We start from the raw sequence: 27810 nt of genomic DNA on the forward strand, positions 1-27810 counted from the left end.
CGCAAGTGTACTACGAAATTCCACCCTGTTGGAGAGTGAAGACCCTTCCCTATTGTAAGGGATAGTGCATATTTAAAGTTTGAAGAAGCGACTGATAACTAACAATATCTCAGTTGAGCAGTTGTGCGATTTTGGAAAGTTGGATAACACACTCAATGCCAGCGGCCCGCTAGACGGGTTCTGTTCGAAGGCGCTTTTCGCTACATACGGTTTTACCCGTAACACCGTAGCTCGCTCTTGCACGGAATCTGTTAAAGCAACTAGGAGAGTAGTCGTGAACATCTTAGGAATATTGAATGAAAAAATCCCTTATTTTAACCATCTCTGTGTGCAACAATTGTCAGCATGCAAATATATTATTATTTTGTGTCATGATACACAACATATAAAAAACGTACGGGAACTCAGCATTCTATTCTCAAGGAATTTGCAGATATTGATAAAGATGAAAATATTATATTGTCCTCGCTGTTAGTGTGATGAAAATGCTGTGTTTCACTTGACAGCAATGTTTGATTTACCCTAATAGCCTAGAAACAACAAGTGAAAATCTAGAGAGACATAAACAAAAGTAACTTTAATAAAAACAAAACAAGGTACTAAATAAAATAAAAAAATGTGCATGTATTTTCTATGTCATAGTCCCATTAGCCGTAGGTACTTGAGCTGAAGGTGTAAGCTGCAACATTACTAGCTCATACGTGACTATTGTTCCGGCAACCTAAAACAAATAATGTTTAAAACTTTATAAACGAATAGATCGTTTGATTTAATAGTATTCATACTATGTTTTTCACTCATGTTCTCACCGTTAATAGCAACTCACGAGTGACGGTAAAGAACTGCAGTCCGGTTAATGCCACATTATCTGCATTAACTTGATCAATGAATCTTTGAACCTTGAAAAATATTAAAATATTTAAATAAATGGAGATAGAGTGAGAGAAATAAACATAATGCTATTTTAATTGTAGTTTTTACCTCTATGCAGTACACCGGTGACGGGACATCATACAAAACTGGGGCAGGCAGCAAAGATGCGCTGTTTACTTGTGATGCGATTAGTGAAACCGCTACAGATCGACTGATGAGGTACACCAGAGAGAAGATGAAGTACGCGGGACCCTCATAACCGGCAAACAGTGTCGTCCTGATTACAAAACATACTTGCCGTGTCATATATATTTCGATCTACCCCTAGTTTCCCCGAAAACAGAGGGCGGAAAAAAATATGCAAAGCTTCAGGCCGTCTATAGTTTTTCCTACCTAAGTAGGTAGGAAAAACAACGGACTTACTTTTCTCCAAACAGCAGGTACTTGTAGCTATGAACCTATTTATACAAATTAATAAATTAACGACCCAAATAAATTAAGAAGAGATAATTGAAAATAAAAAAACAATAATTTAAATAAATAATGGTCCGCATTTTGCCTTAACCTTTCAAACATATTATTGATAAAATATGTAATAGAAATGGAAATTATTTAATTATTCTTTTACTATTTCGCCTCTCTAGTACTCTTTGAGAAAGTTACTTCATTTAAGTTCAGGAATGCACAATTGTAATTAACGGACTTTGCATCCCTGCCCACATATTTATTTAGAGGAATGCTAAACTAATAGATTTGCTGATTGTACATCGGATGTCAAAGTCAAAGGGCTAACGACAATTTTTTAAAGCCCCGACCCATAAAGAAGGGTTTGTATGTGTCTGTCTGAGGCACTGTAACTCTTAAATGGGTGAACCGATTTGAATGCGGTTTCTTTATACGAAGGCAGGTTTTGTAGCAGTGGTTCTAAGACATATTAGTAGTATGAAAAATTGCACGAATATATCACTTCATAAGTACCTACCTCGTACCTGCCGACTGAGCTGATGAGAACGGTAAAATGTAGTTCCCATAATTAAGGATAAAACGGGAGATGTTGGAGATAAGTCTAACTACAGACCAATCTCATTAGCTACGGTGATCGCTAAAGAATTTGATAGCCTCCTTAACAAACATTTAAATCGCTTTGCATGATAATCAGTTTGGGTTTAGACCCTGCTGTTGCAATGCTGCCAAATATTATACCGACCGAAAGACGCCCGTATACGCCTGCATTCTCGTTTTATCGAAGGCATTTGATCTGGTTTCCTACCACAAGCTATGGGAACAGCTTGAGAAAATTAAGTTACCACTAGAGCTTATACGAATATTTAAATATTGGTATGGAAGTCAGGTCAACCACGTCAAGGAGGGGGGGACGTCATTTCGGATGAGTTCAGTTTGGAGTGTGACGTAAGACAAGGGGGATTGAGCTCACCCACACTTTTTAATCTGTACATTAATGAGCTTATCGAGGTACTCAGTAGACGCCATGTCGGTTGTCACATTGAATGAGGTTTGCTTTAACAATATTACCCACGCGGACGATATGGCGCTACTGAGTGCGTCCGTCGGGGGGCTTCGAGAACTCATAACTCTCTGTGAACAATTTGCCACTAGTCCGCCGCGTGCGCGCCAGCGGCAGCACCCTACTAGCGATCGTCGCAGATCGACTTAACTCCCCATTTGTGAGGCACGGGTTGTCATTGCATGCTCCAGTGTCTCAAAAATGGGTTAAATACTAATTATAGGTATTCATTAATTTATAAGGGACATGTAACGTACTTTTTACCCCAATATGACATTAGATATTGAGTTTAGTTAATTCAAAATTATTTAGAAATCATAATTTATTTATTCTTCATTTCTTAATATTTATTCTTTTATATTTGACATGTTTCAGTTAGTTAATATTTTGGTAATAAATTCATTTTAAGTTTGTATTTTAATTATAATCTTTATGTTTCAAGCTTTGATTAGCCATGTTTCTTGAAATAAATGCAATACAATACAATAAGTAATCGCTATTTTCATGTTATAGGAGGCAAATCACCTAATGGTAAGCAATTACCGTCGCCGATGGACACCCGCAATACCAGAGGGATTGTAAGTGCGTTGCCGGATTTAAGATGGGCATACGCTCTTTTTTTGAATGCGTGAAGGTCGTAACGGTCTGGAAATATCGCATGCGGCAGTTCATTCCAGTTTCGCTGTGCGAGGCAGGAAGATTCTGGAGAAGCGCATAGTTGAGAACAGTATTCAATGTGCGGGCGAACCTACCTGCGCCTCATAAAGCTAGTAGCGCGTAGCGTACATTAATAAACTTAGTAGTATAAATATCACAATTATCACATACCCTTTGAGACGACTAGCACGGCAAGCTCCAGTACCTTTTATTCCATTCCTGAAATAGGCATTATAAATTTTAACATGTGATTTTGACACGACCTATATTTGGGTGCCACACGAGCTCACTGAAAGAAACCTAATTAATCGTGTATGGCGTTATACCATACGCATAGTCAGCCACTCGGACAAAAATTTGAAACTACTTTGAGAATTTTTAATGCATCCGTCATATAGCCCTGACGTTGCACCAACAGATTTCCACCTGTTTCGATCTCTTCATAATTTTAACTGTCGAAACTACTTTTCGCGGTTTTTGAGCAGAAGTCTCCTATTATATGTATAATAATTTAATGTAAACAAACTATGTTAAAAAATGTCTTGAATTGTAGAAAAAAATAGAGAAATTAAAAAATTCTGCAGGATGATAATAACTCAGTATCAACTGTATGTAGCTTTCTTTGTAACTGTCATGTCATTTATATATAAAATGTAAACAAACTTTTTCCCCGACCTATTAAATAACATAATATCTCTGTAGATGAGTTGTCCCTTGAGATCAAACTATCAAGATTGTCTTACTTAGTGAAGAAAATACTCACTCTAAAGTATTGAACAGTTGCAAGCACACGAAGAATAGGTTGTTTGCAAAAGATATGAAGACTATTCCACTTATGACTTGGTCAACTTTCCTTATAAGCTGCGTCACGCGGCTATACTCCTCGCGCGCGCTCCGCCAGAATGATGCCGGCAAGTACTGCACACACAATAACGTAATTCAATAATCCTTGCGAGCGATTCTGATTTACAATTTGTTACGATTGACATGTTTTGTTACGACTTTATTTGTCACTAAGCATGTCAGGTGCACCATTAAGTGCGAGCAAAATGCCTAAACACGTGACTACCTGCATTCTCCATGGACCAATCAGCATTTAGGAGCATTCCATAATTTCTAATCGATATTCGTAGGTATTCAATATTTTGCAATTCCACGCGTAGTACTCTTCGTATTTTGATTGCAGTTAAGTACTTATTATTAGTATCATCTTAATGCTGTAATTGGACCTCAAAAGCCTAGTACTAAGTAGGTACTACTATTGCTGATTGATTAAGTAAGAACTTAAGCTGTATTAAACTCTTGTATTAATTCGTGAAGAAATATGACATTGTACTAAGAATTTCGTGACGCTTAATAATAATTATTAAAAAATAGCGAATTTATTAAGATAAACGCGCAATGTTTCGTAGCAACATACCACATTCAAGATTATACACCGTGTCCAATAAGTTTGGATACAATATGTTTCGCACTGGTATAAAATACCTGAAGCTCGAAATAAATAGTTCTATTTATAAAATTGAAATATATATTTACAGAGACAAGATACAGTAACGTCAAATGTCTATTACATTTCATTCATGGTTAAAACACGATGAAGCAATTTCGTAAAATAATTGTTACCAAATACTGTAATGGCGAGTGCCCTAGTGACATTTTCAAAGCGATGAAATCTCTTGGAATCAAACGTGATTTTGTTTATAAAACATTAAAACGATTCAAAGAGACCTCCTCAACGGAAGATCGTAGGAGATCGGGTCGGCCGCGATCAGCGAGAACAGATCGGGTAGTCAAAATTGTGAGGGAGCGAATTAGACGTAAAAACCATCGCTCCGTTCGAAAACTAGCAGCCGACTTGAATATTTCAAGAGGATGTGTCCATAACATTTTGATACACGATCTCGGGTGTTATGCGTACAAGAAACGTAAAGTTCATGGACTTTCCCAGGCTTCTAAGCAGAAGAGGGCCGAGCGATCAAATACGATACTTTCGTGGCACGCTGGGGATGAGTTCGTTTTCTCAGATGAAAAACTGTTTGTTTTAGAGCAATCCCACAATGCTCAAAATGATCGGTTGTGGGCGGCCAAGATGGCAGATATTCCAGAGAATCAGAAATACGTTCCAAGATTTCAGGGTGCCCCCTCAGTAATGGTTTGGGGAGCAGTGTGTAAGCGGGGCAAACTTCCTTTGATATTCATCGATAAAGGTGTTAAAATCAACGCTGAATATTACAAAACCGAAGTACTGGAGAAAGTTGTTGCTCCTAATTTGCAACGCATGTTTGGAGATGATTATTACATTTTTCAACAGGATGGAGCACCTCCCCATACCGCAAACAGCGTTCAAGCCTGGTGTAAGGCAAACTTAACCGATTTCTTACCCAAGAATGAATGGCCTCCCAGCTCTCCGGATCTCAATTGTTTGGATTTTTTTGTATGGTCGTATATGCTGTCTAAACTGAATAATTATAAAATACCAAATTTGGGCCAATTAAAAAAATATATCGAGCTTATTTGGGATGAAATGCCTATGGAAGCAGTGCGTGCCGCATGTGACGGGTTCGAGAAACGTTTAAGGCTGGTTCGGAAACTTAAAGGCGGAGTAATTCCAAAACAGTTATTGTAATAATTTGTTATTTGTTTCGTTTTCATGTCATTTGGTATCGTGTAGTTATTTTTATGATATTTCATAGTTGTATCCAAATATATTGGACACGGTGTATATCTTTAATGCAAACGAAAAACAGCTACACGCCTCTAACAATAATGAAGGCGTAGGGATATGACGACCCCATCGCCCTTTGGTTTTTACCAGTGCAATCAGTCAACGCAGGGTAGCTTGTGGAAAGCTGTTGGGGACTAGCGACCCCACGTACCCGAGTGCTCCTGGGGCGTCCTGTCGCCTGAAGGAAAGTGGGTGGGACAGGATTCTCTGCTTATGTGATTGCCTTAGCCGGTCGGCCAGAGTGGAATCGTAAGAGTGGGCGAGTTTGAGTCATCCTAGATGTCGCTCTTTGGGGGAGTAGGAAGATTTCATGCAAGTTTTGAGATTCGATATGTGGACGTTTTTCCTGCCGAATCCAAGATGTTTAAACTAAAAATGGTATAAGAACATTTTTATATACTAAATGGTTTCTGTACCTTAAATCGTGAATTATGATGACGGGCAATTCAAACCGCAACCGCAAGTATTTGCCAATTTTGGCCGTTTTAAAATGGACTAGGATTGTAATTTTTCCATTTCACATGAATTGCTTAGAGTACATATGATCAAAGACTATGAATACCGAAATTATAATCCGTTTTTTAAATTATTTGTAATTATGTGCACCATATAAAAATCGCGCTTGATATTTTTATAGCTGCAATAGTACAGTAAGTTTCTGGTATCTCTTATAACTATTTTATTGGGTTTAATTTTCTATTTTCATTCACATTATCATCTTTTATTGCCATTTATTTTTATTTTTAGGAAAACATATTGCAAACGTCAAATTATAGAGTGAAAGTCAAGGAGCCGTCTGGGTTCACTGCAGTATCGAAATAAATGAAGCAAAAGCAATGAAAATTTTGTTACTAATAACTAAGATAAAAGTTCTGTAACTGAACTTATGTAGAATGAAAATTGTACTTACTGCTAAAATTATTTATTAATTTTCTAACATTATCAAACAGATTTTACAACTCTAACCTACAAGTTAAATGAAAACAATTGTAAATTAGCGGGTAAAATAAACCCACTTCTTTCTAGGCGAATCCATTACTATTTTACTTATTTGTTTTAGGCCAATTTTTCCCAAAAAAATTTGTCGGCCTGACATGAATGCTCCAAGAGCTATAGTTTGTCAAATAATGGGCTTGGGCAATTATTTACGAAAGTGAAGGTAATTTAAACTAATACAAAAAATCCAGTTTCTGGAAATTCTTTAAAAATAAGGACTATTTCTTTATTGCAACACAATTCCATGAGTAGATAAACTGTATTTGCACATAAAAAAGTATAATACACCTTTTTTTTATAAAAAACGAATTTTTAAAAGTGGGCAAAATTGGACGGTTTTACCGGACAAGTATTTAATAAGCTAGGTGTATGGTCATCTTTTGGAAGCTTGTAGGCAACACGGTACGAGTTCGCCGCGATGATCTCTCAGTACCAACATGGTCGACTCGCTTCCAATTATGTGTAAACATAAGTATTTATGCATTTGATGAACGTAATTTTAAATAATATCTAGGCGACTATGCAAAATTGGGAAAAATGAATATTTATATGTGTGTATGTATTATGTATGTACATATGGTTTGTTATTGTACAGTCAAGTGTATAAATAAGTATTTACAAAAGTACTTGCAATATTACGATCTTAGTAAAGTATTCATGAAATATATGTTATATTATCTCATCATTAATATGTCTTTGTTAGTGGTGGAAAACAGGGGAGGCCTTTGCCCAGCAGTGGGACACAATGTAGGCTATTTAAAAAAAATGATTTAAAAATATGCATTTAAATATTATCTCAATAATTGATATTACGCCACATCTTGGGATTAGTTGTCAAGCGGACCCCAGGCTCCCATGAGCCGTGGCAAAATGCCGGGACAACGCGAGGAAGAAGAAGAAGAATAATTGATATTGACACAACGGTGTAATGCTGGTAATGCTACGTATTTATAAAGCAATATCAAAAATACGTACTAGTGAAAACTATTAAATAAAAAGGCTATATATATCTCATCGTTAATATATCTTCCTAAACATTGCAAAATTACATGGATAACTAAGTTAGCAATAAGATGATCTGTCAAAAGTAATCAAAACTATTTCGTTACAAGTTTTTATTTAGCATCTGTCAACAATTAAAAACAATTTCAGTCAGAAACTGGAAACTTTTGTTTCTTCCTGACAGTTTTGCTTATTGTTAATAGAATAAACTAGAGAAAGATTTTTGAATTTGGAAGGCTAGCTAGGCGGAACGTCAATCGCGGTTTTCTTCAAAATTTTATATTAAATATTTAATTATTTGTTCAGATTTTGGTGTGAAATTGGGAATAAAGATTTTCTTCCATAGCTGTTAATAAAAATTAAATAAATTAAACCCAATAAATGGGGAAACATTCCCCAGGTGACCCGGGAGGGTCTAAAAACATAGCCGGTCGAACTCCTCCATCTCCTGGCGCGTTTGTTACAATCTCCCAAAACCGGGATTCCCTGGCTCGAAAGGCAAGACTGAACGCGAACTTGAAGGCCAAAACCCTAATCCCAACCTCAGGATATAGCGGTAACGTAAAAAGCAGATCTCGTTCCAGCTCCCGTTCCCGCACCACTCAGTTAAGTGAGACTGTTGCGAAGAATTTAGACCGTAGGATCTCTGAAAATATTCTGGAAAACTCTTTCTCAGGTCTCCCTCTCGCTCAAGATGTCTCCCAAGAGTCCGATTTAGCTCTTGGTCAAACGATAAACTCACAAGGCGACTCATCACAGGTAACTCCTCCAGCTTACCTACAGGGCTCCCCTCCATCCTCGGCTGCAACAACACCTAATATTTCTGCCTCGATTTTGACGTCTGAAAGAGCTCGGTATGAACAGAGTGACCCAGGTCCTTTTACCATTCATGTTCAATATGATAGCCTATCCCCTGGAGCCTCTCTTCAACCTGTCTCTTTCGGCCAATTTATCCATCTTCATCAAAGACAGTTTCCGAACGTCATCGATGGCTCAATCAAAGGACTGGGGCGCAACAGAGTGTCGATTAACTTTCACTCTTATCAGGATGCAAATGACTTTTTGATATCCCCCACTTTGACAAACAAAAAACTAAAAGCATTTATACCCTCATTTAACGTTACGAGAGTGGGCTTAGTAAAAGGACTCCCAACTGACTGGTCTCCTGAAGACATAATAAACTTTGTTAAGGTTCCAGAGGGTTGTGGCCGAGTATTGAAGTCCCGTAGACTCAACTTCAAAAAAACAAACTTCCAAGATGGCTCTTTCAAGTGGGTCCCCTCGGAGACGGTAATTCTCACCTTTGATGGCCAAATTCTTCCTCCTAGGGTATTTGTATGCTATAACTCATTAAAGGTGGAAGTTTATACATTTCCCACCACCCAATGCTTCCGTTGCTGCAGATTTGGACATACTAAAGACAAATGCCGGTCGACTCCTCGGTGTTTTCGCTGCAGTGGCGACCACCTTGGAGAGTCTTGTCAAATTGAGGACTCCAGATGTATTAACTGTAAAGGGGAAGCTAACCACTTAGCAACGAGTAAATCTTGCCCTGAATATCTTAGACAATGCAATATTAAAAAATCGATGGCTGAGGGAAATATTTCATATATTGAAGCAGACAAACTCCATCCTATGGCAGGCAAGTCTTATGCTAGAGCAGTTGCATCCCCTCCCATCAAACACTCTTATAAAAAAACTACCTATACCAGAGCACGCTCTCCTCCTCCTCATAGAAGCGGTTATGACCAGAAAGCCTACAGGGCCATGGTCAACGATAACCCGTTACCGGCTAGTAATGGGACAGCTCTCAATAATCCCTTTTCTTCATCGGAGGGGGAAAAAGCCCTTGCTGCTATTATAAAACTTCTGTCTGCTTTGACCAAATTATTTTCTTCTCCAAATAACAATCTGATGTCCCACGTTGCCCCTCTTCTTACATCCCTTGTTTCCTCTTTAGATTATGGACCAAATTATTCTCCAATGGAATAGTAGGAGCATCAGTAACAAAAAAGCTGATTTAATTTATTTAATTAATAAGTATAATCTTAACATTATCGCGATTTCGGAAATATGGCTTAAACCAGATCATAACTTTAGAGTCCCTGGATTCACTTGTATCAGTGATGACAGGCCTGGTGGTTACGCTGGTTGTGCTCTTCTAATCAGGAACTCTCTTACACACAATAAAATCAAAATTTCTCCTCCAGCTGACTTTGATGTTGTGGCCGCTCGTGTGTCCAACTGTTCCTACGTATCGGTTGTTGCAGCCGGACATAGGGCGGAAGCCCTCGTTTTGTAAGATTTTCTTGAGCGGAGGGGCGGCTTCAACTGTTGTCCGAGTGAGATTGAATCACTGCCTCTCCCTGGTTTACCTATCTAGGATGCATTGTCGTGACGCATCCTTGTGTGAGTGTGGCCTGGATGATGGAACCCTGAACCGTGTTTTCCTGATTTGTCCCCGTCTTAATCATTTTCATTTGTACTCTGGTCTCATTTTTCGGAAGATTCCTCTTCCGACGCATGTGCTCTCTCTTTTGACTCCTGGTCCCTCTGTGTTTCAAATCCTTTCAAATTTTATCAAAATTAACAATTTAAAATTATAACTATTCCCTGCTCCTTAATCTGTCCAACACTTTCGTGCTAAATTCGCAATCCCGTCTTATGGGGAACTATATTGATGTGATGCTGGCAAATGCCTTCGTGGCGATAGCCATTAAAAAAAAAAAAAAAAAAAACTAGAGAAACTATATTCCTGAGTGCGATTTAATCTTATCTTGGGTTTTATTAAAATCGTATATTAAACCTGTTATGATAACAAAATGTCACATATAGACAATCATACTAAACATCGTATCGTTGCGTTAAGAGAGGAAGGTGCTTCAATTCAGGACATATCAGACGAATTAGGTGTTTCATGGAAGACGGCGAAGTTGTGGGTACAGAGGTGGGAAGGGGAAGGAAGAATAGTAAACCATGTTTCCACTGGCAGGCCGAGGAAAACGACTACTGCACAAGATCGTCTTCTGATAGAAGATGTCCAGTAGGGCTAAGATGGTCGGCTCTATATCATTTGTCACCATGCCTGTCACGTTCTAACAAGTATGTAAGTGCGAAAGTGACGGGCATAGTGAGAAGCGATAAAAATGGAACCATGGTGCCACTGCAGTATCGCCGTTTTGTCACCACTTTGACATATGCTATTCGCTATGGTGTTTCGACACACACTGTCCGCCGTCGACTACATGCTGCTGGCATCCGATATCGCATTCCGGCCAAGAAACCAATACTGACCGACAGGCACAAAAGATTGCGTTTCAATTTCGCTAACAAATATTGGAATTACAATTTTGAAAAGGCAATTTTCATGGATGAGAAAGTGTTTACCTCTGCAAAAGATGGCCGCCTCTGTTTATGGAGAGAAATAGGTACACGATATGACGAAAGAAACATTACTCCTAATCGTAGAAGCGGAAAAATATCAGTTGGGTACTGGGGCTGGATGTCAGCTAGCGGACCTGGCGAACTGGTGGAAGTGACTGGTAGAATGAGAGGTGTGGATTATAAAGATATTTTAAAAAACGTGCTTGTTCCAACAGCCGCAGTGGTATTCGGTAGTGGACCAATAACTTTCATTCAAGACAATAGTTCTGTCCATAATTCAATTGTAGTACAATCGTGGATAGAAGGTCAAGCTAACTTATACTTGATAAAATTACCACCAAAATCTCCTGACTTGAACCCCATAGAGAATCTATGGGGTTTGGTGGTACAGGCTTGGGATCCATCGGAAGTTAGAACCAAACACAATTTAAAAACACACTTTCAAAATATCTGGGACAGTTTTAATGGGAGTGACGTTTGTGAAAATATAGTGCGTTCCATAAGAAACAGTTTGCAGTCTGTGATTGACAACGAGGGTGGTTACACACGTTACTAAATACTTCCCATTACCCTTATAGGCGGACTTTAAAATACTGTTAGTGTACAAACAGTAATTTAAGCAATAAATATTTTAATTATAAAGAAAAAAAATCTTTCATTTTGTAATATGCCCACTTAGGTACTGTCCTATGCAAAATATAAATGTAAAATTAGCATCAAGGATACCTTGGCGTTTGAAATTGCCAAAAAAGCCTGACTAAATTTACACCTGTTGGAGAATTCTGGCAATTTCATAACTTATGAATCATAAGTAACTGACATTTTGCAATTTTGTTGCTGACTGTACATAATAAGAACTTCGTAAGTTATTAATGAGATGATTTTTTCGAAACCTATTATCGCACTTAGCTTATATTTTCAAAATTTTCGCTTCATAAACTTAGAGTTGAGGGGGTTGGAATTTGGCCACTATAGAAAAAACGTTTTAACCCTTAGTGTCCCAGCGACTTTATACATATATTATAATGTCGGTCTATCAATTAATGTCAAAAACCTAGATTTCAGAATTTAAGTTATGAACTGTTTCAGAATGTATATTTTAGTCAGTCGCCCTATTCTTATTACTCTAACACCGCACAATTTCTTGATGCCAGCAATTTTGAAATTCCGTAGCTAAAATTGAATCCTTACATATTCGTGAAGTTCATTGTAGCTCATACGGAACCCCATACTGATCTTCCGCTGCACACTTGCCTGATGTTTTCAATCCTTAACGTTATTTTTAAAATGTCATGGTACAATAAGTCGTAAACATGGGACTTATGTATACAATGACAAATCTGTACTGCTTTCATGAAACGTCAATCAAAATTTTCTTGAGCCAGTATCGTTTATATAATTGATCCAGTTAAAAAAGCTATATACCTACTAATAAAATAATACTGAAACCTTTCGTATAACCATATTTTTTAAACGATAGTTCATATATTTTTTTGAAATGTTTTATGTTACTATTGGGCTTAATTTTGTTGCTGGCACATCTAACGCAATGTAGGATCTTTCAGTACTGTACCCCTAGTGTAAATATTTTCGACAGCGAAACGTGACGTACGCGTTTGCGTTAAGTGTCATTTTGTATGAGATTTTTGACTTTCCAAAACGTCCCGCTTGGTACGCTGTCTAAAAACCCATACAAAATGAGACTTAACGCAAACGCGTACGTCACGTTTCGCTATCGACTAAATTTACACTAGGGGTACTGGTCTTCTACGTCTTCGGCATACTTCAAGTATGTAATTATTATTAAATATTAATTATATTCACCTTGCCTTGCGCTATTAGTAACTTTCGATTGACATTATCCAGGCGTGAAGTAAGGTAATAACTCGTACAAATTACAAATAGATCAGAGAAGTTCCAAATGAACGTTGCTTGAAAATGCAGGAACTGAAAAAAGATTAGGTGCGTTAAATTCATGAATTTGCAGGTAACCATTAAATCTGAAAATAATTTAAGTCCATCTATCATTTTGATAACTTACCTGCGTTATTATGCCCAGTGGAATGGAATATGGCATAAAGCTAAACACCCACGGATAAGATATTCTCATAAATCCTTCGTACGTACTAGTATGTGTATGTGAATAACACACTATGGCTTCCCTCAACGCATATAGCAGAGAAAGAATGTATTCTACTAAAAATATATAGTATTTGATCATTATGGTGTTAAAATGGAGTTCTAAATAAAATACTTAGCAAAAAGTGTAAACAAACCCAGTTATCTTTCATGAGTCGGTAATCAGATCACGCACTTTTAAAAAATAAACACGTTTCTATTAACGATTGTTACATTTCAGCCTGGTACGTTCATTAAAGTTTAGTTACAATATTGGTTTAATTATTGGTATTTCGATAAGATATACTGCGTTACAATATTAACTAGGTTAATGTCAAAGGCGTTCGTTTGTGTTTACTTTTTGCCATTTATTATATTGAATTCCATTTCGAATACTACTCATTAAATATACACCGTGTTTTTATTGAATTCCGTTAACTCCGGGGTATGGGTTCTTACTACTCACCCATACCACGGCGGGAAAAAAAAAACAAAATCATTTTTATTATTTATTTATTTTATATAAAGTAATTATATGTTGCATATAGCTGTTGCGTATTGTTGTAGTACGGGCATTATATTTAATTCAACCAAACAATTGAAAACTGTGACATATCAATGTCATTTCGAATATCAATCGTCCGAGATAGTATTTACGTTTAGTAGCAAATGTACACACTCGTACTAAACACTATTCATTTCATTTATTTCGTTGTAAAATCATGTACATAAAATCTAAAAGGTGTTAAACAAGTAATAATGTCAGTCCATGACGCACACAACATACTTAAGGGGTGTACCGAAAAAAAAACTGGTAATTTCAATTGAAAAAAAAACTGATGCGATTGAGAACAAACTAAGGGTTTTAGAATAACTACAATAAAAAGCGACTTTTATTTTAGATATTTGTCCGTTTTTTATTTATATTTTTTCTGTAGGAGTCGTAGGCAGCTTCTTCCTAGCGCATTCAGTGGCAGCTTTTTACGGACCCGTTTTTCATATTTGCCTGTATCAGCCCGTCACCTGCTGGCATTATTAATGTTTTTGGCTGTTTCATTCTTATCTTTTAATACACTTTTCCATAATCCCATAATGGTTGAGACAACGGCACTGCTGGACGTTTGGAGCCCTATTTCTATGTCAATGACCAAATTCGATTTTTGTACGAAGGAAATTGTATGATTTTCGACTTGGCCTAGAATTAAGTAACACACATTTTCTGTAACTTTAGTTATCCTAACCTTCGTACGAAGAACTGAATTGACTTTCATCGTAGTTATTTGCACTTTAGCTGCATATCTACCCAAGTTTTTACGATAATTATGACAGGTATGCTTCGTTTTCGCAAATTCTATTAGCAATCTTTGTGATGGGCCCAGGGTCACTTGTTCGAAGCCTCTGTTTAAGAGACAACATACTAAATTAGTTACTTCTTATGAAATGCACGAAACTTCGAGGTAATTTTAAGTGTTTCGAAATCAGGCATGTAGGATGTTGCAAATTTTCTTGCTTTTTGGAAAAGCCCAATTTTCAGTGATCTCTTCTATTTACCGGTATAAAGTCGAACAGCGTAAAACCAGAATTATTTATATTGGAATATATAATATACCTAATAATAAGACTTTTTATCGCGGTAAGAATACCGTAGTCGTCTCCTTAGAAACAAAATTACTGGGGTTTGAAATTTACAGTTATTTATCGGTACAGGCCTTATAACTAATTAAATTTAAATAATTAAAACAAAATAATTTAAATTCAAGTAGAAATAACACAAAAATCAATAAAAAACAAAAATACATATAAATATCAAAATAAATCTAATCAAACATTAATTAAAACAAATTCAGTTAAAATTAATTTAGTAAATTATGCCGTCCAATTAGTTAAAATAAGATTCACTTAGGTTTATAATAAATTATTTTCATTTAGAAAATCTTTTACAGAGTAATAACATTTTTCTATTAATAATTGTTCTAGCTTGTTTTTAAATACTGCGTGTCGAGGTTCTTGTTTAATGGATGGATCTTATTAGTAATTACGATACAATTGTAGTGAGGGCTATTTTTATACATTTGTAAATTGCATTTTGGGACCAAGAGTTTATTTCTGTACTGCTCTCTAGTTCTCTGCTTATCTTGCTTCACTTCGAATAAGTGGGGGTTTTCAACTTTTCACTAACAAAGAAGGTACATTGTAGTATATAAATAGAGGGCAATGTCAATAATCCATACTGAATAAAATATTGGCTACAACTGTTTGGAAAACACACATTTGCAAGGACGCGGACACACTTTTGTTGCATTACAAACAGTTGTTTCAATATGATGAAAACAGGCCCTAAGGCAAGTGTATACGCTCGTAAGGGCTTTATAACATAAAAATAAATTATTGATTATCTCCGAAATGGAGTTAATAACAATACCGGTGTCTTTGAGAAACTTAAATAATTTAAGCCCAGGAATGCACCCTTGAAATAAACGAAAAAAAAACACGGTGTATATTATTACAACAATTCTCAGTAGTGAGACGTCACAAAATGTGAGTAGGTACTGTGAGTAGGTGACACTTGAGCCATAAGCGAACATAATAAAAGGAGGCTCCACATTGTAATTACGTACTTGACTACACAACACGCACTTATTGACTATACACCTAAGAAAAAAATGCTAACAATTAGCATCCAATACACAGTTGCAGAATAAAGACATTTATTTATAATTAAAAATGCGTGTTCCAATGACAGTGTTAGTGCTTTATTTATAAAAAAATAGAGGAAAAAAAGGCCATTTAAAGTGAAGATCGAAAGCATAGTACTTTAATTAAAATTAACAAAAAAAAATTACTGAACATGCACAATTCAATTCAACAATCCTTATTCCATTTTTTTAAAACCTAAAACATAAATTACTTATCAAATAAAATGAGATATTCTATCGAACCATTAAGTACAGTCAAATAATTTAATTTCCTACCCATTTCGTTGAAATGCATTAAAGTCGAAAATTATATTTCAGTAAGTACCTACACCTAATGAAATGTCAATACGTATTATTTACATATTATATGTCACTCCACATTACAGATAACCTCTTTGCGAAAACTTATCATTTTATTTACTAATGACGAACATGTGTCTATCAAGAAAATCGTATAAAATGTCAAATTAATTTGTTAAATAAAATGCTGGCCGCTAACCGTGAACTATTAAAAACCCAAATAGTGGATTTACACCAGGAAGGAATATTGATTTATCAGATATACGACCGATAAATGTGAGTAGAGACATAGTTCATCGTTGGGTACGGCGATATAATAACCAGCGCCCGCTTGTAACAGCCGAAGACCAACGCCAATTAATGCGGAGCCAATAATTCTCGATAGCTTTACGTCAACCAGACGATTTGCAGAAATATATGATGTTCACCCTAGAACAATTAGGAATTGCCTACGTTCTATTAATTTACATCACAGGCGGCCTTCGAAAAAATTGCCTTGACAGAGGATCATAAATTAGCCGGACGTTACTTCGCCCGCCAATATTAAAATTTTGACTGGATGAATACAGTTTTTATTGACGAGAAGGCATTATCGAGTTCTCAAACGGGAAGATTACATTTGTAACGGTTAGATCGAACCCAGTATACAGAAGACCACGTCGTGGCGAATTCAGGTGTTGGTGAACTCGTTCATTTGCCACCTTGAGCTCAGGACTATATTGACATATTGAGTGAAAGTGTGCTTCCGACTTTACGAACTTATTATCCATAACAAGAAGTGACAAGACTAGAAGACATGACAAATCCGAACTCCAGATTTAGCCAAGTGTGTATCCCAAGCTATTTCGGAACACGAAATCTGCAAAAGCGGCTCTCTGTTCTTTTCAATCCCCATGAATATTAAATTGAGAATAGGGGGCCGAACATGCGCAGTTCACAGTAGGTTGACGCAAAAATGTATGTTTTTTTAATATGCTTCAGTTCAGCATCATGCCAATGTAGTTAATCAGTAGCCTAGTTACCAACATAAAAAAAATTGCATGCGAGATGACAAAACCACTTCGGCTTTGGGGGCAGCCCATGTTGAAATTCTTTTAGTCTATCTTTCTTTGGCGTGGCGTGCAACGTGTCCGGCCCATCTCCATTTTAGCTTTTTGCAGTGGGTTTTGCTTCGCTCCATGGCTCTCTGGCATGTTACAATTTTTATTTTTGTGTGGGTGTTGTAGATCCAAGTTTGGCTTCCATATGAGAGACAAGGTAAGAGGCATGAGTCTAAGACTTTCTTTTTTAGCCTTACGGGCAGATTCGATTTTAAAACTTCTTTGTGGCCCCAGAATTTATGTCATGCTCACCCGTTTGCTTAATTCTTCAAGGTGTCTGTCTTTTGAGAAAGATATTTGCTTTCCTAAATATATATATTTCTGAACATATTCCAACTGCCGATTGTCAACGAATATGGGTTTTTGAGCGCTATTAGTCATGATTTTGGTTTTTTCGATGTTTAGTTTTAGACCGATATCGCGGCTTACTGAGTTAAGTTCGCTAGTCATTTCTTCAAGTTGTGATGCACTCTCTGAGAACAGCACTATGTCATCGGCAAAACGTAGGTTGTTAAGGTAGTTGCCTTTAATATTTGTAAAACACTTATAAATCCATACATGGACAGGGGGTCGCCCTGCCGTACGCCTCTACAAATGTCTATTTCGGGGCCGGTTCGATCCAGTTTTACTCGGCTAACGCTTTTTTTTTTGGTGTCCTGTATTAGCTCTATTGTTTCCAGTGGTGTATTACATTCATGTAGAGCTTTCCATATACTTGCGTGGGAGATTGTATCGAAAGCTTTGGCGTAATCTATAAATGCCAAGTACAGCGGGCGCCTATGCTGTACATATTTCTCTATTATTTTTTCTAGGACGTATATATGATCTATTGTCGATAGAGACTTCCGAAAACCCGCCTGTTCTATTGGTTGGAATTTGTCAGTGATTTTAGATATACGTTGATATTTGAGGCAAATAGCTCGTAGAGACATGGTTGCAAGCTTATAGGTCTATAATTTGCAATGTTCGCGGGGTCGCCTTTTTTATATAGTAAAATAATGTAAGATTTTGCCCATTCGATTGGTATTTTTCTAGAGTCTAGTATTCTATTAAAGAGCGAAGTCAAATAGGGTGTTAGTACATATCTTCCTGCTAAAATAATTTCATTGGATATATTGTCAGGGCCGCTTCTTTTTCCTTTCTTTAAACTCTCTATTTTCTTGCAAATTTCTTCACTTGTAAATCTTTGAAGCAATGATGGATGTAGAGTCGTCGTGCTCTCTGTGGCTCTAATTAATTAACTAGAATGGTGTATCGTTGAGTTTTTTCTTATTTTTCAGTATGATAATTTTAAAGCCCATCGTACAAAAGGTTACAACTGTTGGCCTTATTTTTTAATTGCTTTATTTTTTTTTTTAAATCACCTCACTTCCTCTATTTTTTTTTCGTTATAGTTTAAGTTCATGTTTTGGTTTGAAATATCTAGTACACTTCGTTGTAAATCAAAATAGTTTCTTTCGTTTTCCTCAATCCCGAAGAAAATTAGGTTTCTTTTTCTAATTTTTCGTTCAAGGTGTTGTATCTGCTGACTCTGTTTGCTCAAGGATTTTTCAAGCGTTGTTTGCTTAACTTCTAACTTAACTGGACATTCGCAAACTTTGTGTCGATATTTTGGTTTATGTTTTGTGTGATGCTTTCTTTCATGTCGCGTATTTCATTAGTGTGCTCGAGCAATTTAGTTTGTAGGTCTTTAATTAGATTTTTAAGTTCTTCAATGGCTATTATCTTCCTATTTGACAGTTTTATTTTTAGCGCCCTCTTGTAATGAGTAGGTGAAACGTGACGTAGATAGTTCGATCAAATTGTTGTGGTGCTTCTCGCTAGATGGCGCTGATCTTGAATGTAAGTAAAAGTGGCGTGTTGTTGTTCGTATTTCGTGATTGTTTTTAGGTTATGTAAATCAAAATTTATGATAAATACACAAAACACGCACTTCACTGTTTGTAACTTAGTTTTGTGGGTTTTTGTAAATATCACTGATTTTAGTTGTTTTTCTTAGTCACTGTACGGTAAAATAGACGTTGAAACGTCAGCACTATTTTTCAAGTTTTCAGATAAAGTTTGTATTTTCTGCCCTGATTTTTACAGTTTACCTTTGAATTTAGCCATTTTATAGTTTCGAGCACAATTTAACACTTTTATTGCAGGATTACTTTTTTTATCAAGATAAATAACACAGAGTCGATGTGAATGCATAGGCTACTAGCGCCATCTCTACAATATCGAAAGTACAATATTGAACCTTAATTTGGAAATTTTATTCTGTTTTTAATATCAGTAATAAAGATACGTCTCAAAAAACATAATGAGTTTTCTGAACTCTAAAGGGAGAGGGTGATTTATAAAATATCTAAGGATGGTTTTTCCACACAAATTACCAAATCTTAAATTTCTTTAAAAAACATACATTACTTCCCTACATTTTTCAATTAGACGTGTCATGTAAAAAGCAGTCATAAAACGTCATATCCGCAGCCAAGGCTAACCTGCAGTGTGCGGTGTCCGGGACAGATGAACAAATAAACAACTGTAGATAAAACTATTAATCTTAAAATATTAAACGCCATTAAATTGTGACTTAGCAAATGCCTAGCAACCATAGAGTGTCTCAGTAATTATACATATTCAGTAAGTAGTAATAGACCGAGGCCGATTCCGTTTCCACAATTTGGTATAGTATACATCGTGTTTTGACCTTTATAGGCATCTCAGGCGTACCAATAACTGCGAGCTGGATGCCTAAATAGACGACTCCTGTTAGCGACTGAACCTGATTGGATTATTGGTGTGCGTGAGATAGTCACAAGACTCAAGGTCGTATCAAAACTAGATAAAATCGTTAAAAAAGATGGGAATCATGGCCAGAGCCGAAATTGTGATTACTTTTTAGCAGATACCATCTTAGAACTAGGATGCTGGGCCTAAATATTCTTATGACTTACTCCTGCAACACAAATCAAAATATTAAAATAAATATTTATATTTTTCATAATTAGATACAGTATAATAATCTGCTTAATTAATTTATTTATCTACTTACTAATGGCTAGGAGGAGAACAACGGCACAAGTCATGTAACATTTTGATGTCAATCTTGTATCAAAGTTGGGATCTAGATCTTCTGTTTGAATCGCGTGCTTGACTAATTTAGGCCATTTTAAAGATACTTGTAGAAACGTTGCTATAGATATACATGTTGTTCCATAGAAGATAGCTGGTGCTAAAAAGATACATTCAAACAGTTATGTGACTGCGATTAATAAAATGTTTTTTAGGGCTATTGCCATTTACATCGCGAAGTGTTTCATTTTACTGAGTCATCGGTAAATGGCGTTAGGCGTTATCTTAAAGGAACGGACGTAAGGTCTTTTTTTGTATGAAGCGATACATAACCATAATAGTGTTCAAAGGTGGGTATAAGTGAACAGCAAGGTGATGGTCACTTCGAATACTCGATTGTTGAAATAGGTTTAAACTTTGTACTTTTCTAATTTTGCAATAAAATCATTGAAAAAAAAACCTGTCGCTAACTATTAGACTTCATGTAAAAAGTATGTATATGATTGTATTCAAAAGCAATGACAAAGGGTCAGTTGTTATGAGAATCACCGTACAAACTTACCCGTTTTCAATGCTTTATGCTTTATGTGCACTACATATTGAGAGTAGGTTGTTCCCCTGTCTTTTGTTTTAATTATCAGAATTAGACAAATACAACGTGTTAACTTGACTAGTAAGTAGGTATTTACAACATGACTGTGTGTCGGTTGACCATACTTCGAGATAACAATTAATGATTTTGTAAGAAAATTACCAAATAATAATTTGAACGAACTTGATAAAATAACTGAGCTAGTGCATCAAGTTTTCATTCTTTGATTAAGTCAGGATTACTTATGAGTTTTTATTCGTCTTGTGGAGTCAACAACGTTTATGCTGCTACTTAATGTGTATCTAGAGAGTATATAACTAAGGCATAGTAAAACCCTACTGATCCGCCGAGTTTCATAATCATGAATTTCTTTTAGCAGACAACATTTCACAAATGAGAAAAAAAATACGTAGATCAACATTTTGCGGACAATAGTAGACCGTTATGCCCTTGGACTGATTTTGAGCTTGAGATCTTTAATATCACTTTTTATCTTGCACAGAGCGAGGTCGAAAGGGTATCCACGTGTTGGCTTCGGCTCCACGCACGCCTTCCAAATGTCCGAAACACCATTGTTTCGAATACGGGAAAGACATGGAAAGACATAAATAAACTAGCTGTTTCCCGCGACTTGGTACGCGTGGAACTCTTATATAGTGGAATTATTATTATAACCGACGCGGGGGAGTAACACATTACAGAAGAGGTGGCCGGAGGGTGGGTGGGAATCTGCGAGGAGCGACCCTGCTTCGGGATAGATTTGAAGGTACAATCATTTTTTATGCGAGGGGGCCAAGTGGGCCAACGGTCTTCCGGGCGAAGACCTGCCAAAGTAAAGTCGACTATATATGGTATCTCAGTTTGTATAGTCTCTGGGCAGTTCTGGTACATCATTACGAATAACTAAAGCGTCTATAGAGATACAGTAAAGTGATTGCGTCTAATTTTGTCTCGCTAATATAGTAAAGTAGTAGTATTTTATACAATCGTGATATAATACAGAGCTTGATTATATCACTATTGTATATACAATACTTTTTCTAAGAGCAATCTAAAATAATACTTTTTTTTTCTATAAAACTTAAATAATTAATGAGAATTGGTAAGTATCTCAGTAGACAAAAATGCACTACAAAAGACATAAACGCGCGACTAATTGTCGCCCGTTTATCTATCTATCTTGTATATATAAATGCACGTGTCCTGACTGATTGACTAATCAACGCAGAGCCGAAACTACAAATGCTAGAAAGTTGAAATTTAACACTAGGTCACATTTATAAAGTGTACAAGAGCTAGGAAGCGATTTTGAGAAATAACCCCTAAGGGGGTTAAAGAGGGGATGAAAGTTAGTAAGGGGTTCAAGTTTTATTTTAAGCTAGGAACTTTATACTTTGTAAAAAGGTATTTTATTTAAATAGAAGAAAACTACTTTCAGCGTTTTTGCAAATTCATCCCCAAAGGTGGTGAAACAGGGGTGAAGGTTTGTATGCGTATCAAAAACTTTTTTGAGTGCGGGACTTGAAACTCTGCACATGGGCATATTATTTAAACACAAGAAAAGTGATTTCAGAGTTTTTAAAAAATCATCCCCTAACAGGCTTAAAAAGGGGTTGAAACTTGGAATACATTACAAATTCTTTGCAACTTCTTATAAAGGCATAATATAAGATAAAATAAGAACATTAACTGAATGTTATTAAAAATATAACCCCTAAGGGGTTAAAAAGGGGATGAAAATTTATCTTGGGGTTCAAAATTTTATAGTAAGTTAGGATCTCGAAACTTCGTAAGAAGGTATTATAATTAAAGGGAAAAACTTATTTCAGCGTTTTTTTTTAATTCATCCCATAAAAGGGTTAAAAAGGGGTTGAAAGTTTGTATCAGATTCGAATTTTATTTGAAGCGAGGAACTGGAAACTTCGTAAAATAGTATTCGCTCACCAAGGAGGCTGTGCATAAAATTCGTGTAGCACAGAGAGCTATGGAGCGCGCCATGCTCGGTATCAAGCTTCGAGATCGAGTAAGGAATGTCGAGATCCGTCGTCGCACCAAAGTGCTAGACGTGGGTTGCGTCATTACCAACCTAAAATGGAGTTGGGCGGGACATGTTGCTAGGCAGAGTGATGGCAGGTGGAATAAAATTTCGGATGAAAGAAGCCCCTGGCGTCCGTTAGCTCGTTGGGTGGACGACATTCGGAAAATTGCCGGTCACTTCTGGATGCGATTAGCTCAGGACCGGGGCAAGTGGCGTACTAGAAGAGGGGCCTATACTCAGCAGTGGGCGATAAAGAGCTGATATGATGATTATGATGATGAAAATGGTATTTAAAAGAGAAGTAAACAAATTTCAGCGTTTTGAAGATGTAAAATGTTGAAGATAAGATTCCACGCGGAAGAAATCGCGGGCAACAGCTAGTTATACCATATGTATGTACGAGAATGTATATTAACTAAAACAATTTACTCAATCCCGTTAATGTTTAGGTCAGAAGAGATTGGTACGTATTTTATTTAGATTCGGCCATTTTTTACGATAGGTCTTAAAATAATATTTATATCAATTCTTTAAATCGGTTGTTTAGATTCTCATTAATGACAGCATCTAAAACGCACCGGAAAGACATGTAGATTGACGTCTGGTTACAAACAAACAATAGACATAACACATGACAATGGCGATTATTGAAATTAGGTTACTTATTAATAGACCTAGAGATTTTTCTAGCACGAACGTCATCTTATTAGTGCTTGACAAAATAAGAACATCGACAATCCTGTTGTTGATAGGTCCCTTTTCAACGACAAATAACACAATGTTCATTGGCCGCCTGAGCCAACGATGATAAGATAGGGTACATGGTTTGGATCCGCAGAATATTATAGGTAGTCTAACAAATGATACATAGAAAAGCAAAAAGGGAAATCACGCGGGAAACAGTAGTTGAGTGAGACGTTGTCTGCAATTCCATAACCTGCTAAGTCGGCTAACATTAGGTTCCAGACTAAAAACACAAAATGTTGATTGCTTACATGTAGTCTGCAATGTAGTTTCCGAGCGAAACATTTTATTAAAACACATTACGCACATCCATATTTGCCCGCTCAATAGTATCAATGAATAAATGCATTTCCAGGATATCCAGTAAAACCTAAAAATCAAATATTTATGAGTTTGAAATGGGTTGGACGGTTATCACTATTAACACAAATTGTAGGTTAGGTGTATCTACTGAGCAAAATTTACCTCAAGTTAGCTTCGTGCTTGCTGTATAATCCGATAACAGGAAATAAACCGAACGCTTGCCCGATTATCAAGATTGGTCTCAATGAATCTTGTAAGGTTACTGCTTTGTTGGTCACGGGTATTTTAGCAACATGAACTTTGTTTTCTTTAAATAATAAATATACTTTAAGATGCGCCATCTAATATTTTCACATTTATGTAAAAGAATATTATACTATACAAAACAATACATACTCTTTAATATCCACGAGGAGAAACTTTTCTTTGCACCGCTAGCTTTAGTCATTTTTTAGGATAACAGCTTGCTTACACCAACACAAATTCCCAATAATCGTTTGTTTCAATGCCATCATTGTTTTAATGGACACAAACCATTAGTAAAACTATACTCTTCGTTCCGTGTCTGACCTTTAGAGATCCTTTTAGAGCTACGAGTACGATTATGGTAGTTCTTTAAATTTTGTAAGTGCTGAAATAATACTGAAATTACATAAATTAAAACATTTTATATAGGATGCATGCCGCGGCGTTTGAATTGGTACATACGAGTTGTCATAGTTGCTCATAGTTACAGGTAAAATCAGTATAATACAGTAATATAGTGTAATACAGTTTTTTGCAGTTAAGACTTCACAGTTCTACGATAAGTTTTTGGAAAACATTTATCTACGAATTCGTTCGCGTTGAAATAAATACGGCCGGCCATATATATTATGTATGTTATATTTAATAGTGTTAGTGAGTTAGTTAATTAGTTTCTTATTTTTATTTCAGTGCAGTATACAATATTAAGATCTTTTGTACGCACCAACCAATGATGAAGTAAATGAACGAATGAATAAACGAAAAATCATACTCTCGTCGGCCTTGTTGTAGTGCTGTCCTGTTGCACCATCCAAGGCCATGGAAATATCCAAGCATACAAATTTTTACATTTATAAGTACTAGTAGAAAGACTGCTAAGATACCTACATTTTCTTTTCACTCACAGAACATGCCGAACCCGTTACATTAAATTCTTCGCAAGTCCAATATCATGGTAAGGTTATTAGTTAATATTCTTGTCGTTATTAAAGTGGCCGTCGGGTATGCTTTTACACAATTACTTATTAATATTCGGACAATTTGTGATATGATGATACCAGCGAGCGTAAGATGGACGCTCAGATGGTATTACTAATACTTTGTCATGGTGGCCGCCACGTTCTAATAAATATGTTGCGAGTATTGAATAGAGATGGGTAAAATTAATATTAGAATCCTTTTTCAAACTCACACCCAAAGTGCGTGTCGAGCACATAAGGCACTGTCGCTAATTTGTAGGTACAGTTAATTACTTAGGGTCATAGAGATGATAATATACAAACATTAAATAGCGTACTAAACGTATTTATGTCGCCTCCGGTTTGCGGTTTCTAATACAAGACTAGAATTTGATACTGGCTCAGCAGGCTCAGCTAGAAAATTAAAGAACAAACACCTTTGGAAATTCATACATAGATGTCCCATACTTTATACAACGTTATTCCTTTTGGCCTGGAATCTGGGTCCCAATCACTGTCACTGTTTCTCAAAATTAATCGAGCAAACAATGTGTTTTAAACAACACAAACATCTGAAAAAAAAAATGCTTCCTCCTAGAGGTATACATTTGGCAGAAATTATCATCCGTATACAATTGCCAACCCTGAATAATATATTTATGAAAAAATATTTAGTACATTTGGCACATAATATAATTGAAATTTAAAAACAAAATGTATCACTCGTATTTGCCCACTCTGTACTTAATGCGTATTTTTTTCTTTTACTCAATTTTAATATTTTTAAATAATTTGTTTGGCCTTATGATTTCTAGACTTCAGTTAGATAATTTGATATCTTTTATATGTGTTTTCAACAATGGACTCTAAACACGAACTGCTCTTTGTACTCATAAATTTATACAATAATATTTTCGCCCATGCGAGATATTCTGGAAGCTGAAACATTTAGATATCAATGTAAAGATCATATCGCGGACCATTAAGCGATAAAAAAACGGACCTTCATGAATCAGGTATAGTACCTGGGCGACCGAGTTTTGCTCGGTTATAACTATTTATTGTAATATGGTGGTGTATAGGTGATAATCTACATAAACATAAAAAGTAAAATGTGAACTGACAATTATTATATAAACTTGAACATATAAAAAAAAACAAAAGTTAGTAACCGGGCGAGATTCGAACCCGTAACACTCGTTTAGCAGTCCGCGTCTTAACCCGCTGGACCAGACGGACAGTGGCCGCAAAACTAAATTAGCGACCATATTCTGCGTCGAAAGAAAAACGCATGAAAACTCGAATACACGCGTTTTCCCAAACATAAGACTAATCTAGATAGATTGTATACCCCCATATACCAAATTTCAGCGAAATCGTTAGAGCCGTTTCCGAGATCACAGAAATATATATACATACCTATATATATATATATATATACAAGAATTGCTCGTTTAAAGGTATTAGATATTATCTATCTTCTACAATGAGTCGGATATAAGATATGATCTGAAAAAGCTAGAGTAAGAAAATGCAGGGACAAGGGCGATGACTTTATTTTTCCGATGAAAAGATGTTCCAATTGCAAGATATTCACAATTAATAAAATGATTGTGTTAATTGCGTTTCGTTGATTGACATACTCGTACCAGTGGATAAATTAGTCATACAGCGATTTTAAAGTGCACTCATGGTATGGGGCAATATCGCCTTCATTGATCTAGGAGTCAAAAATATGAGAATTAATCAAGAGTAGAGTTTTCTACCATATTCCGAACGCATTGTAGGGTCATTTGCTAAAACATGTCGGAAAATTATATGGAAATGATTATTTTTGTTTTTAACATGACAATGCCCCATCTCACAAAGCTAAACGCACTCGAGACTGGTGTCGAACTAATTTGGCAGACTATATATACCTTGGCTAGAATGGCCCGAATATTGTTTTTGGTTACCGCAATAATTATTCATGAAATAGAACCATGGAGACGTATAATGAATTTATAAAATACATCACGACGTTTCGAACCCTTTATAGCGTTCTTGGTTAATGGGTGACTAAGGAAAACCATTAAACATAAATTCATTAGACTTTTCGATATGGGGATATATGCTGACTGCTGAGCAAGATTGCGATCACTGAGGGCATGAATTTAAATTCATTCTAGCATCGGTTGGTAAAGATATGGGACGATAGTCCTGAATAAGCTACTTGCCATTTAATTTTACCTGACGAGTAAAGACATCGTTGGTGTTTCACAATCTTCAAATAAGCTTAACTGATAGATAAATAAATACCTTCACAACTGAAAGGTAGCTAGGTCATTTATTTGTCTATTAGCTATCCAATAGTTTACTTGGACATTGTGAAACAGGCTTGTTTTATTTTTCGGATGCAAAATGAGTGGTAAGGTTCTAAAGTGGGGCTCCTTAGGTTCAACTATGGTCCCATCCGTCTGAAAGCCCGAAACTTGGCATGCATATAGCTT

At 36.2% G+C, this 27810-nt stretch overlaps 1 protein-coding gene across 2 annotated transcripts; it reads right to left on the bottom strand.

Annotated features, from left to right (window-relative positions):
• Positions 1–558: 558 nt before the first annotated feature.
• LOC133528066 (gustatory receptor for sugar taste 64f-like) lies at positions 559–26453 on the bottom strand. Of its 2 annotated transcripts, XM_061865277.1 has the most exons (11): positions 24513–26453; positions 24279–24423; positions 24065–24183; positions 20420–20599; positions 13207–13361; positions 12990–13112; positions 3819–3973; positions 3227–3274; positions 982–1150; positions 810–899; positions 559–721 (listed from the first exon to the last, which is right to left on the bottom strand). In XM_061865277.1, the coding sequence occupies exons 1-11, from the start codon at positions 24562–24564 to the stop codon at positions 632–634; spliced, it is 1326 nt and encodes a 441-aa protein (XP_061721261.1). In that variant the 5' UTR covers positions 24565–26453; the 3' UTR covers positions 559–631. The 2 variants fall into 2 exon arrangements, with proteins under 2 accessions (XP_061721261.1, XP_061721270.1); XM_061865286.1 differs by lacking the exon at positions 24279–24423 and having other exon boundaries at positions 24513–26451.
• Between the last annotated feature and the right edge of the window lie 1357 nt (positions 26454–27810).

The sequence above is a fragment of the Cydia pomonella genome, chromosome 1 (genome assembly GCF_033807575.1).
Source record: "Cydia pomonella isolate Wapato2018A chromosome 1, ilCydPomo1, whole genome shotgun sequence".
NCBI lineage: Eukaryota > Metazoa > Arthropoda > Insecta > Lepidoptera > Tortricidae > Cydia > Cydia pomonella.